Genomic DNA, 14,841 nt, shown 5'->3' on the forward strand with positions numbered 1-14,841 from the left:
CTCATCAGTAGTGGCTGTACTGTGGCCCACCTCCAGGAGAGAGCGCAGTCGGACCACTTGATCCGACTGATCCCTCACACATCATTTGTCATATTTTCTTGCTGTGTTTCTCAATGGCAACAGAAACTAAACAGAAGAGGTGATAATTTACTCAACATTAGTGTTCACATTCTGTATGACTGGTTCTAAAAGCTTCTGAATTATCATGCTCATAAATGTGTATAAATACATTTAAACACTTGTGTGATTATGAATAGCATTTATTTGTGTGTTATGAATGGGGGTATTATTTATTCACGAACATTATTAATAAAGTGTTTCCTGTCAACAGTGAGCTTTGTCAGCCAACAGAGGTGAAGTGTTATTGGAGTGCTCCAAGACTCCCACTGATAATGCGACCGTCATGGGATGACATAAGACACCATTTCCTTATATGGAAGCCATTTTCGACACCATTCTTGAACCCTGAAATCCACCCTTGTCAACACTGAGTGTATGCCGTGCCTGTCATTGTGTGGGTGTCTGTGTTCCTGTCTGAGCACACGACACAGTATAAAAGCAGAGGGGCTCTCTGCCCCTCCAACACTTTGAACCTCAGACTTATTCGCTGCTAAGAGAAGTCTTCGACTGAGACCAACAATGAGAGCCTACCTGGTCCTGCTTCTGCTGCTCCCTCTCTGCACAGGTACGTCACACTTACTTACTTCAATTGGTGCGTTGAGTTCCTTGCCGAACATAGGTCCTTAACGAACTGCTTCCAACCCCTTTCTATCTCACAGACAAACTGCTTCCAACCCCTTTCTAGCTCACAGACAAACTGCTTCCAACCCCTTTCTATCTCACAGACAAACTGCTTCCAACCCCTTCTATCTCACAGACAAACTGCTTCCAACCCCTTTCTATCTCACAGACAAACTGCTTCCAACCCCTTTCTATCTCACAGACAAACTGCTTCCAACCCCTTCTATCTCACAGACAAACTGCTTCCAACCCCTTTCTATCTGACAGACAAACTGCTTCCAACCCCTTCTATCTCACAGTCGCTCTATCTTAATTCCTTGCTCTGTGAGGATGCAGATAAAGGTGGTCTTGGGCCTTTCTCTCTTGCGTTTAACTTGTGGGCTTAAGGTAAGTGTCTGTCTGTTGATCCACGCAATGCACGTTTCTTCTTAGAGCGTTGCCTAAAAAGCACCACTTCCTCCTCTTCATTTGTGCTTCAATAGGTTCTTGTTTTTGATCTCCCACTGTCAAATGTTGCTGGTGGCCTCTGTCCAATGGATTCTAAGTAAGCTTAGGAGGCCGTGGTTGGTGAATGTTTGAGCGGTTCTGGACCGGTTCCGACACCAATTGTTGCGCTCTGTGAACGGCGCAGCATCCATTGCTGTGCACTTCGTGAAATCTTTGGTTGTCCCACTTCACATGCCGCTCTCAGCTCTCAGCTGAGATGCAGTATGTGAAATTTGACACCTCATTTTGCATAAGGCGCGACATATCACATTTTCTGGCCGATCCAGACAAAGGATCGAGCTTCTCTGGCTGGGAACATCGCAGCTCCAGTCTCAACCAGACGGATTTAGAGCTCTCAACATGAAAAAGATATCAAGTCATTTTGTCGAATTGAAAAAAAGACCACTTTCTCATGGTCACAGAGGGACGATCACTTTGTGCTTAAAGCTGAAGTTGCAACGAGTCAGCAGGCATTCGAACGGCGTCTCTGCGTCGCACAGAGTTCGTTGGGCAGAACTCACTCTGCCGTCAGTTATATGAAATGGTCCCAATTTTGTACTGTCACCAAGTATGATCATATTTATTTTACAGTCATAAGAAAGGTGCAGTCCTATAGTAAGTCATTATAATTAATACTATATTTAGAAAGCATTTCAATCCCTATTCACACACTTTTATTGAAAATTAAAAAATACATGATTTTTCATTATTTCATATTTGTATAGTGTACTTGAGATTGTGTCCTCAAAAGAGACTACACCTCAGCAATTTATAACTATTTTTTTTTACCAGAAAGGTGGTATTTTTATCTTTCTGACAGTATAAGTAATGCTAAGACCAATGTTCTCTTTTCCAGATGAGCCCTGTTTAGTACATCAAAATACAATACAGACAAACTACACATCTACACATCCATATACACATTAAAATACAGTATGTTATTATTCACAGCAATAGATAAAAAGCGAAACACAATCATAAAAAACGGACAAATTCTTCAGTAAAAATCTTTGCATGGAAGGTGTTCTTGAAGGCTTGAAAGCATTCTCAATGTTCCAATTTATGGATTGTTATATGATAATCCTGAGGTTGGCAATTTGGTCTCTGAAAGATCTACCACTTCTCCAGTGTTGGGTAGTAATCTGTTACATGTAAGGGATTACAAAAAAAACGGTACCTGTAATCCCTTACATTACCAGTAAAAATATTGTAATTAGATTACAGATACTTTTGAAAAACTAGATAATTACTTTTACATTCACAAAGAATGTTTGCGGAAAAAAAATCGGACACTTCTGTTTTCTCAAGGACATTCAAATCAGCATTGAAAAAAAGGCGCACATTTAAATTTGTTCCACCTGAGCGACTCCGAGACCACAAATCAGAGACCACTACGATGACACACCAAATGTGCTTGATGGATCCAAGCTATGTCTTCCAATAGTGCGACTGCTGTCGGTATCCAAAGATGATCCAACTTGAATAAACGCTTGGTAAGGATAAGAGCAGTGGTGTAGTCTACGGCGATACGGATATCAGTTATTATTGATATCTACTTAGCGCATTGATGTGAATCACACTGCTGCTCTAATTGAGCTATTTGCGCCTTACAGATTGTGGTTGTGGATGGCTGTTCACAAATTTAAACATGTATTTGAACCCAACAATAGTTGAATTCAAAACGTTTAAGCTGCCTATAAATCATTGTTTTTGAAACTAGTGGACAGCCAGTGAAAAATGCGCTCTTCAACAGCTGCGTAGTGCGCATCCCAGTTTATGGGGAAAAAGTAGGTATTTTATTGCTCATTCTAATTCAGGCTGGTAAAAAATAAAATCCATAGACGAAATGGACACATGCTCAAAAAGCAATCTGTAGTTGCTACATCCATTTTTGGACTTATAAATGATATATATATATATCCATTGATTCTTGAATATAATTTATGTCTTATGAGCTTAGTTCATCTGTCACGCTCCATGAGAACCCAAAATATAAGCTTGTTTAACTCCAATGTTTGTAAACATTGTGATGTAAACAAACACTGTATAGCCTCATAACATGGTTTAAATAATAATTGTGATATCATGGATGGTCAGTCCCTGCATCTATAGCTCTGTCTGTTAATCCGAGAGTGGTTACATTTCTCCAGGCCCATCACTCTTTACCAAAACAGAGGCGGGAAGCCGTTTCGTTTTATCTGTGGATTTGCCCTTTAAACAGCTGCATATTGTCAAGATATCAAAGTGTCACCAACAAAAAGGTAAACAATAGGCCTTTAGCAAATGTAGCATATGACATTCACTTTTCAAATGTAAATAGCACTTTTCAGTAGTGCTCAAAGTATGCCATTCCATGAGCGCAGCATTTATTTTTCAACTCAAATCATTGAGCCCAATCAGTCCTCCATGACAACAAAATCATAAACAGAGTAGGGCTGGCTAATAAGTCCTTAGTTTTGAGGTTATGCTCAGGTAAAACAATTTGGCTAATCTATACTTTCATATTTCTAAGTCCTATTCTTGAAGATCAAAGGGTATAACATTTAGTGGAATGACTGGAATTCTGATAGACTTTGGCTTTTAATGTGAATATATATAATGTAATCATATTATTATATGTAGTAGAAAGTTATGGATTAGAAGACGCCTAAATTACCAACCAATAAAGTAAAATGTAACATCTATATATGGCCAGCTATGTAAACTTTAACATTGATTTATTCTGCAATAGATGTCGTTCAATTGGTAACATACATTGTCTTTCTTCTAATGCCTCTTAAGGGGAAAGTCATCTAAAAGTAACTTAATGTAATCAGATTACGTTACTGAGTCTGGGCAATCTAAAAGTGACGTTACTGATTACAATTTTGGACTGGTAACTAACGGCTAACATTTAGAAAGTAACCTATCCAACTCTGCACTTCTCAAACCGGCCTAATATTTTGTTTTTCATCCACCGCCATCCTATAGTATAGGAAGATGTGATTGAACACTTCCTGGTGTTGTCCAACATTATCCTGAGGTAGCTTTTACACTCCCTTAGGTCTCCTTTCTTCTGTAAAGACACACAGACACACACACACAGCAGCTCACATGCACACTCACATTACTGAATTCCTGCTCTGCATCATTCATAACCGTGCTGGCAAGGGATTGACGTACTTCCTCAGACCACATCATCATGCCGTTACGTTTGTTGTCTCCAGTGATCTGTGAACCAGCCCAAAACATACCTTGGTCATTGATGACGTAACCCTGACCCTCTTCCCTCTTCCTTCCCTTGCCATAGCCGACTACAACATTGAATGTTACGGCGAGGACTTCCTGATGCTGAGGAACCAGCTCCTACAGTGCTCAAGCAGAACACAGCAGGCCTGCTACACCAGGAGTGAGTATCACCAGCAATAGTCCTTCACTTGTCTCCTGCTACACAAGCGCTGTGTTCATCTCTCTCTCATCAGCTCATTGGAGAGGAGAAAATGGGCCCTCCCCTCGGACTTCCTTCACCAATAACCTTTCGAAAGGGAGGCGAGCAATTCGGAAACGAGGACGGAGGAAGCAAGGATTTGACAGCTAGTCACGTTTTCAGACAGCCCAGGACTGAGCAATATGACTTGTTCTTGGCAAGGCTGGTTCTTTGGATCAATTGGCTGATCGATGACATTAACTGTCAGATATGCCCATGATTACGTTGGATTGCATAATACAACAAACAGTTAACACAACGTTTGGACCTTCAACAGGGCAACATCCAATTATGGACTTCTGACCATAACAAATTCAGTGACACAATAATGAATTATTCAATTGGGATACAAAAACATAAAGTGATCAAATCCGTAGCCTAACAATAAGTCTTATTGAATAAAACGGTTTGTGAGAGTGAAATCCTTGGTCCTAGTAAATCTTCTGATAGAGTCCTACAACATCTCCTAATGTTTTGTGTCTCCTCTACAGAGACTGGGGAGAAGGGCTGTGCTCGGCTGGAGTTGTGCTCTCGATCAGGCTGGAAGTGCTGCTATGAGGACCGCTGCAATGCCTAGAGCTGATTCCAGGGGACACTAACTCCACGGCCCAGGAAAGGCAGAGGACGAAGAGCTGTGATATCAGCCGACAGCAATTTGCTGTTTAGCACTTGGTGAATGGAATGTGTTTGTATAAATAACGTGACAAAAATAACTTTAATTTGATGTAAAGTCACATGAAATAAAGTCCTACGAAATTGTAACCACCCATCTCCAGTCTGAAATGCTGCTACAGTATACATTTCATCAGTGTTTTGTTAAGCATAGAGAACTATTCAAGCGGGACTTACAGGGTCACTTTACTCAAGTTGTTCTTTCAAATGTGGGATGCTGAATCATGCTGCTCATAGGGACACTTGCATTTTTCCCTTTGCGGTACAGACGGACAGAATTTTCTCCTGTGTGTGTTTGTGTGGTGCCTGGCAGTCTGTGGGTCTTTTTTTTATCTGTGTGGCAGTCAGTCAGCAAGATCTGCTGAATCAGAATGACACCACTCCTCGGTTTCCCTACAGTCTAATACCACAGAGACCTCTGTTTACCTACAGTCTAATACCACAGAGACCTCTGTCCACTGTTTACTCACAATGTCTAATACCACAGAGAGCTCTGTCCACTGTTTACTCACAATGTCTAATACCACAGAGACCTCTGTCCACTGTTTCCTCACAATGTCTAATACCACAGAGATCTCTGTCCACTGTTTACTCACAATGTCTAATACCACAGAGACCTCTGTCCACTGTTTACTCACAATGTCTAATACCACAGAGACCTCTGTCCACTGTTTACTCACAATGTCTAATACCACAGAGACCTCTGTCCACTGTTTACTCACAATGTCTAATACCACAGAGAGCTCTGTCCACTGTTTACTCACAATGTCTAATACCACAGAGACCTCTGTCCACTGTTTACTCACAATGTCTAATACCACAGAGACCTCTGTCCACTGGTTACTCACAATGTCTAATACCACGACCGGAGACCTCTGTCCACTGTTTACTCACAATGCCTAATACCACAGAGACCTCTGTCCACTGTTTACTCACAATGTCTAATACCACAGAGACGTCTGTCCACTGTTTACTCACAATGCCTAATACCACAGAGACCTCTGTCCACTGTTTACTCACAATGTCTAATACCACAACCGGAGACCTCTGTCCACTGTTTACTCACAATGTCTAATACCACAGAGACCTCTGTCCACTGTTTACCCACAGTCTAATACCACAGAGACGTCTGTCCACTGTTTACCCACAGTCTAATACCACAGAGACCTCTGTTTACCCACAGTCTAATACCACAGAGACCTCTGTTTACCCACAGTCTAATACCAGAGACCTCTGTTTACCCACAGTCTAATACCACAGAGACCTGTTTACACAGTCTAATACCACAGAGACCTCTGTTTACCCACAGTCTAATACCAGAGACCTCTGTTTACCCACAGTCTAATACCACAGAGACCTCTGTTTACCCACAGTCTAATACCACAGAGACCTCCGTTTACCCACAGTCTAATACCACAGAGACCTCCGTTTACCCACAGTCTAATACCACAGAGACCTCCGTTTACCCACAGTCTAATACCACAGAGACCTCTGTTTACCCACAGTCTAATACCACAGAGACCTCCGTTTACCCACAGTCTAATACCACAGAGACCTCCGTTTACCCACAGTCTAATACCACAGAGACCTCTGTTTACCCACAGTCTAATACCACAGCCAGAGAACTGTCCACTTAACGGACACAACTAGAGACTGAAAGGTCCAGAATTGACTAGGGAAGACCATCCACTATACAGACATACACATGGACGCATGCCCACATACACACTCAGCAGGTCAGGTATCAGAGGATTCTGATTGACACGAAACAATCTCGTCACAGTTTGGTTTTCAGGATCAGTGAGTTGTCGCCAGAGCTTGACAAAGTCCACATTTAATCCTTCCTCAAACATCTATGTCCCTGAGCCTGTTTCAGGGACATAGAGATGTTTGAGGAAGGATTAAAGGTGGACTTTGTCATGCTCCGACAACAACTCAATGTTCCTGAAAACACAACAGTGACTCAATGTAAACTGAAATTATGTATTGAAGCGAACCCTTTCATACCACAAAACATTCAGACCAAGATCAACACATAGATCAGTGGAAATACTCAAACATAAAAGCTTCTCTCTGTTTTAAAATGTTTATTTGCATTTTTTTTTTTTTTTTTTTTAAATCTTCAGTATTTTTCTAGAGACAGATCGTGTGAAACATGTTTTTGTTGTTGTTGTCATTCATACAGTATCTCATCACCATCAAATCATTTCAACATTTCATCAGTATCCCCGTCATCGTGCATGGTCATAACCATGTTTATTTTGAATATCACAAAAGGTTGAACATGTCTGTGCCCCGCCCTCCTCATACTCCTTTATGCCCTCCCCCATTCCAACCACGGTGTCACAGCTGTTTTGTTCAAGGAGTGTTGGTGAGACAACCCCAGCGTACCCATCTCCCGACCTCCCCCATCCCCGCCCCAGGACACTTAGACGTTCATTCACAAGGCTGAGGTTTCAGACCAGTCAAGGAGCTTTGTGTTTTCAACTCACTTCTCCCCTTCCCTTTTTCCTTTGTGTGTTTTGGATACTAGCCATCTAACTAATAAAAACATGATTCTATACAAGCCCTTCAGAAAAACGTCCCCTAAAAAATATGGTTGAATAGAAATAATGTCCCTCTACCTCTCAAAAAATCCTTAGATCCTTGTCAGGGCCCAGTACACGGGATGCCCTGGTGTCCAAATCCTCCACACCGTACTAATCCGCCCTATCTTAAAAAAAAACATTTCGCCTCCCTTTAACCAACACAGGAAAAACCTACCAAACCCCCACCCCCGAAACCCTCTCAACATGGCCATTTGTCAAAGCAACACTCAGTACATAACGGCTGTAGGCCTCCGATTGGCATGAAAACGCTGTAAAAACCAAAGTGACAGAAAGCCGGTCCACTGTCCCCCACCATAACAACCTGTCATGGTAAGAAGAGCACATTATGCAGAGAGACATTATTTCACACTGTATTGTACGTGGATGAGCTGGAGGAGTGTGCCCCCTAGTGGTAAAAGAAAGCAATGAAAAAATGGTTCAGAGGGTCTATCTATATCTCAAGATGAAGAGACCAGATATATACACACAGGCATACCATTATATACATAAAGTAGCCACAGCTGAAAGTACAAAATGATTGAGTATGGGAGGGGAAGATCTAGCAGGACCACATGCCGCCCCCCCCCCCCCACACCCGGGAAAACTGCTATCTAGCGTTCCAGAAAGACTCCAGATATCGTAAGGTACTAGTTAGTTTATAGATTGATGCCTGCCATTGTATGGGGTTCAAAAACTGTGTTCACGTTCCGTCCACTCAGCATTCTGGGAAGGAAATCCCATGTTCACTACAACTACAGGACAAACTACAGAGAAAGTCTACCTATAGTAAAGCATTCCCAAGAAGGGAAAAAACCCAGTTGATTTGCAAGAACAAAATAAATCTGAAAACACTCCTAATATAAAAAGAGGTTCTTTGTGGGCCAGCTGGAAGGCTACATTTTTGAGGCCAACGCTAGAATAACATCAGTATAACATCGACACAACCATGCCCTCGTGCAGTCTTTCACTACGATTGATAATGTCTCTACCTCTCCACTACAACCCTTTCAATGCCACATTACCGACCTTAGGACACTATCACCGACAGGCACTTTACCTCCACAGTCCCGTGTTCACTACAACTACACCTTTCTACACCACATACCTTTTTACACAGTCCTCTCTCGTCCTTCTGATAATGACAAACCTGGAAAATGACTATACTTACTATCAAAGTCTTTACTGTGCATTGCCACATATGCCTTAGTCATGAGTATGCACATCCCTTCTATCGTCCTTCAACCTTCCTTGCTATAGAAAGCCTCCACATTCTCTCCCTAGTCACGGATGGACAATTAAAAGGCAATTTCTCAATTCTCTATCCTCTACTTCCAGCCGGTAAACAGAAGAGAGTCTCGCTCTCTCTCTAAATGTACCAGCACATTCCCACTGAAGGGAGACAGAGGGGGCTGTGTAGAAGACAGAGGGGGCTGTGTAGGAGACAGAGGGGGCTGTGCAGGAGACAGAGGGGGCTGTGTAGAAGACAGAGGGGGCTGTGTAGAAGACAGAGGGAGCTGTTTAGAAGACAGAGGGGGCTGTGTAGAAGACAGAGGGGGCTGTGTAGAAGACAGAGGGGGCTGTGTAGAAGACAGAGGGCGCTGTGTAGAAGACAGAGGGAGCTGTGTAGAAGACAGAGGGGGCTGTGTAGAAGACAGAGGGGGCTGTGTAGAAGACAGAGAGGTCTCTCTGCCTCCCTCTGCTGGCTGTGTATTCCTGTGAGAGTGCTCTAGTCCTGATTTCTGCAGAAAGGGGGGGCTGTGTAGAAGACAGAGGGGGCTGTGTAGAAGACAGACGGGAGCTGTGTAGAAGACAGAGGGGGCTGTGTAGAAGACAGGGGCTGTGTAGAAGACAGAGGGAGCTGTGTAGAAGACAGAGAGGTCTCTCTGCCTCCCTCTGCTGGCTGTGTATTCCTGTGAGAGTGATCTAGTCCTGATTTCTGCAGAAAGGGGGGGCTGTGTAGAAGACAGAGGGAGCTCTCTGCCTCCCTCTGCTGGCTGTGTATTCCTGTGAGAGTGATCCAGTCCTGATTTCTGCAGAAAGGTGGGATGAGCCAGAAGGACACAATGTATAAAACGGCGGCTCGCAGACACTTAAGACTATTTTTTTTATTTTTGTTTATATTCTTTTTTTTTCTTCTTAAAAACATCTCAGTCCATTCCAGCAGAGAAGGAACAGTCCCCAGAATAAGATTTTAAAAGGTATACATCCAAAAGGGAAATAGAAATAGACAGAGAAAATGGTAGCATGTTATTGTAGGGCGAGCAGGTCAGAGTCTGCTGGGTACTGGTCGCTGGTGGTTCAGTGCAGTCATTGTGTCCATGGCCACAGGATATCCTATGGCTCATTATTAACCTTTCTGGCCGTTACAACGAGGCTGGATGGATGAGTTCCCTGCAGGGACTCTGGTAGAGAGAACAGCTTATTGCCATGGAAAGGCAGTCTGCATGCATGTCAGCCCCCCCCCCCACACACACACACACACACGCACACACGCAAGTCTTGCGCAGATAACCTTGCGGGGACATACAATTAAGTCCCATTCAAAATCCAATTTTCCTTAACCTGTACCTGTACCCTTACCTTAACCCTAAACCTAACCCTAGCTGCTAACCCTAAACCTGATTCTAACCCTGACACTAATTCTAACCTTAACCCCCCCCCCCCCCACACACACACACACACCTGTTTGAAAGCCCGGAGTGATGGAGTATGTTTTCATCAGCTGTATGTGATGGTGTGTTACTGGTTGTGTGTGGTCGCAAATTATGCTATGGTGTGTTATTGCAGGTTGTTGCATTATCGAGTAAGGATTAGATGAGTATATACGTTTCTATGGCAACATAGCTTAGACACGTGATCAATATTGAATAAGGGCTGGACTGAGGAGTGAGCACTAGCAGACACATACTTAACCGTATGAACCCGAACAACCACAACATTCTCTCCTCACGCTCTCACAACGTCAGGTGATCATCTTTAAAACAACATAAGCCACTAACATCACTGCCTTGTCTCACGTACATCCGCCACTCTTCATCAAATAACGCAGACATCAAAAAGAAACAAAAAGAAGAGCACGAAGACAAAACTAAAACTGAAAACAAAAAGAGACCTGAACAGAGATGGAATCCGCCCGAGAGACGCAGCGACATCGAGGCACCTCCAGGGGGAGGTGCTGAGCAGGAGAGAGGAGCGCTGGGCTGCATCACAACTGAGGCTCTTCACGAGGGTGGGGTGAAAGGGCGGCCCTCGTCGCTAGGCGTGGCCGTGTCGTCGCTGGGTTCCAGGCTGTCCTTGAGGCTCAGCGTGCTGTCAGAGGGGGGCGGGGTTAGCTCGGCGGGGGGAGGGGTTTCCGGGGAGCTCTCCTGCCGTCCGTTGGTCGTGGGGGAGGTTGGCGTGGGGGGAGGTGTGACAAGAGCCACTCCCCCGCAGTGCGCCGCTGTGGGGTCAGAGGTCAAGTCGAGGACGGTGGGCGGGGCAGGGGTTGTGGTTGGCGGCGCAGCCGGCTCGGTGGGGGTGGGCGTCAGAGGCACCGCTGGGATGGCAGCACGGAGGATGGAGTTATGTAGGAGCCCCTCCCCTAGAGAGAGGGAGGAGTCACTGGGGACCAATGAGGGGGTCTTCTCCACCAGACGCCACTGCATGACACTGGTATCCTTCCCGCCCGTGGACACCAGGTGACTGTCGTTGTGCATGAAGGTCACATTGGTCACGTGACTGCTGTGGGCGCTGTATTTGTGGCTAGGTGCCTGTGGAGGAAAGAGACATTATATTAGGATTTGAAGCCAATAGACAGTAGGCTATACTCCATACAGTATGTTTACCACAGAAGGTTGGTGGCACCTTAATTTTGGAGGAGGGGCTTGTCGTAATGGCCGGAGTGGAATGGAATAAATGACATCCAACACACGGTTTCCATGATTTGATGCCGTTCGCTCTGTTCCAGCCATTATTATGAGCCGTCCTCCCCTCAGCAGCCTCCACAGATGTATACCGGGACAGTACTGTTGAGCAGTACGGGGACTAGAGTGCTTAGGGGCCAGGCTTACCTTGGGTCTGGCGCAGGGGTACTGGAAGAGGTGCACTTTGCAGAAGTCATCAGCCAGAGCGATCACCTTCCTGTTGTGGGACCTGATCAGAGCGTTGATGTCTGTACCATCGGAACCCTCAGGCCACACTCCTGGAAGACACACACACACACACACACACACACACACACACACACACACACTGGTTGTTTTGCCCCGCTATCATAGCAGTGGAACCTGCCCTGAACTTTAGCCTCTGTTACTAGCCAGCTATCAACCGGTACTCTACCCTGCACCTTAGAGACTGTTGCCATATGTACATAGTCATTGAACGCGGGTCACTTTGATAGTGTTTACACACTGTTCTACCCACTTTATATGTAGATACTGTATTCTAGTCAAGCGTTATCCTATATAACTACTGCTGTTCTATTCATGTACTGTCCCCACTGTCTATACACACACCATCATATACATTTATACTTCAGGACTTTGACATGGCTCATTCTGATATCACTATATTTCTTATTTCCTTTCTTACATTTTGGGGGGATTAGCGTGTATTGTTTTGTATCGTTAGGTGTAACTTTTATTATCACACTGTCGGAAGAAAAGAAACCCTTCACAACACCCGCGATATCGTCTGCAGAATAAGTGTCCACAACCAATTTGATTGGACTTAGTGTCCTATCCACATGTTGGAGTACGTGAAGCCGTGTTAAAAAGCATACCACCAGGGGGCAGACCCAACACCATAGGGGCCTTCATCCACACTAACGTTCACAGTACACACTCCCTATCTTACCTTCTCTCTCTCTCTCACAGGGAGATACAGGCACATAGAAATGAAGCGTGATCACTTCACACACATATGCAATCTCTACTCTCCTGGGTCTGATCAGCTCCAGCCTAAGCGAGGGACAATCTACTGGCTGAGAACTGAGGAATCTGAAAGTCGAGAGAGTAATCTAGTCCTAGTGATCTAGAACTAAAATATGTGTAGTCTCGGGGGCTCTATTTTTTCCTGGGCCTGTCCCCCCCCTGCCGAGACAGTGAGAGAAGAAAGGGACGGGGAGCGATAGAAAGATATGGACAGAGGGAGAACAAAGAAAGAGGGAGGGAAGGAGACCAATAAAGATGGAGACGGAGAAAGATACCACGACACGCCGTACTGCAGCGGGACAAAACCAGTAGGGAAACAGAGCAGGGTCAATTCGGGTAGCAGAGTTCAAATGGGAAGGACATGCGTTGGCTGTTTAGGCGCCGTTACAAACTTGCGTAATACGGATTTAAAAAAAAAAAAAAAAAAAAAACAGATTGAGAAAGATGAGCAAAAGGAAACAGGGAAAGGCAGAAAGTCAAGAGTGCGCGGGAACGAGTCCCAAACCGCACTTTCTGTTCAGTAGCAGGTCTCACACCCACAGAGGCTTTATACACCCACAGCAGTGAGCATAAAAACACACACTCTACACAGATCCGGCATAGCACAGCCACGAACAGAGCCAAAGCATTCCCGCCATACCCCTATTGCCCAAGTCGATACTGACCGAAGACATGGTAGCCCAGCACGCAGGTATAGGTGGTCCAGTCGATGTCCTTACACTCGGAACGGTTACGGATGTACTTGCAGCCGTTTGGAATGTCCCCTGCAAAGAGGATAGAACCGGGGCCTAGGTTAAGGGGAATACTTCACCACAGCAGTAGTTTGTTAAAGAAAAAGATTGTGAAAAAAATACAATTTGTCTGATTGCTAAACATCCCTACGTGGATCAGTAATTTAGCCCCATTCTCCATCAATGAAGCTGCTGCAGCGGCCTTACTAACGGCATGAGACTCATTCGAAGGTGTGTTTACGCACAGTAGAGGATCTCGTAGTCTCCGGAGTTGGACATGATGAACTTGTTGTCGGGGGACCAGTCAAGATGTGTGATGTAGCTGGAATGTCCCTGTTAAAACCACACAGAGTCAGAAGGCTGGGTAGGTGATTTAGGAGGAGAGGTGAAACAGGTCACGGTTACATTCATGGAGCTAGAGACAGGCACAGCATGTACAGCGAAGGGCTAGCTTCGTTTGGCTAGTCGTTTCAGAGGAGATTGTTGCCTTTATTAAAACTAGCCCACGCAGCGGTTAAGTGCACTATCCTGGGAGCGAGCTCCAGTCTTCCACCACAGCCCATTGGAGGAGACACTGTGTGTGTCTGTCCTCCCCCCACACTCAGAGTCAGGGAGGGAATCTCTGTTTGCCTATCTTGGCACTTTGTTTGATTTCCTTCAGGTCTGCAGGCTTCCATCCAACACACAGACCCATGCAATCATATCACTCACTCACACACACACACACACACACACACACACACACACACACACGTCTCTGACATCCTGCCAAGTTAAGGCTAGTCACTCCACAGCTGCTGAGCTCACTTTCTCACACAAACGCATACAAATCTGAATCCCATACTGAACGAAACACACACACAGAAAATGATGTATTTCTGTCTTTATGCATCTCCCTAATTATACACACAATCCTAGTCACTTCCTTATCTGAACAAGAGGACTCGTATACATATTTGCATGTGTCCCTAGAAATCCATACAACTAACTGCCTCGTTATATACTTTATATCAGCGTGTCTCTCTGCTTTGCTGTGAAGCTGTGGTTACAGACAGGGGCCCAGTCCTCTGCCAACGCCAATAAAACCTCAAACCAACCTTCCCACAATGTCTTTATTCCCTCTGGAGCCCTGAGCCTTTGAACCGTACCAATTGAGAATCTGGCTTTAATACTCTCTCATGCAACCCCAAGCTTGTTTTTCAAAAATCTAAAATCTAACTGCTGTGCTTCTGATCTCGGCTCTGTTA

At 44.7% G+C, this 14,841-nt stretch overlaps 2 protein-coding genes across 5 annotated transcripts in view; one reads left to right on the plus strand and one right to left on the minus strand.

Annotated features, from left to right (window-relative positions):
- Positions 1-601: 601 nt before the first annotated feature.
- wu:fj16a03 (toxin-1) lies at positions 602-5,455 on the plus strand (the record flags this gene model as incomplete). Its single annotated transcript, NM_001124310.1, is given in 3 exon segments — positions 602-685; positions 4,517-4,615; positions 5,185-5,455. Coding segments are annotated over 3 exon segments (231 nt in total). The 3' UTR covers positions 5,271-5,455.
- Positions 5,456-7,437: 1,982 nt separating this feature from the next.
- Positions 7,438-14,841, minus strand: part of LOC110527186 (echinoderm microtubule-associated protein-like 4) — a 120,206-nt gene continuing 112,802 nt past the window's right edge. For all 4 annotated transcript variants that reach the window (XM_036983010.1, XM_036983007.1, XM_036983014.1 and 1 more), the window contains 4 exons: positions 13,840-13,927; positions 13,529-13,627; positions 12,003-12,133; positions 7,438-11,702 (listed from right to left, as the gene is read on the minus strand). In XM_036983010.1, coding sequence (XP_036838905.1) covers positions 11,175-11,702; positions 12,003-12,133; positions 13,529-13,627; positions 13,840-13,927 — 846 coding nt within the window. In that variant the 3' untranslated portion in view covers positions 7,438-11,174. The remainder of the gene's footprint in view (positions 11,703-12,002; positions 12,134-13,528; positions 13,628-13,839; positions 13,928-14,841) is intronic.

This window comes from Oncorhynchus mykiss, chromosome 1 (assembly GCF_013265735.2).
Source record: "Oncorhynchus mykiss isolate Arlee chromosome 1, USDA_OmykA_1.1, whole genome shotgun sequence".
Taxonomy (NCBI): domain Eukaryota; kingdom Metazoa; phylum Chordata; class Actinopteri; order Salmoniformes; family Salmonidae; genus Oncorhynchus; species Oncorhynchus mykiss.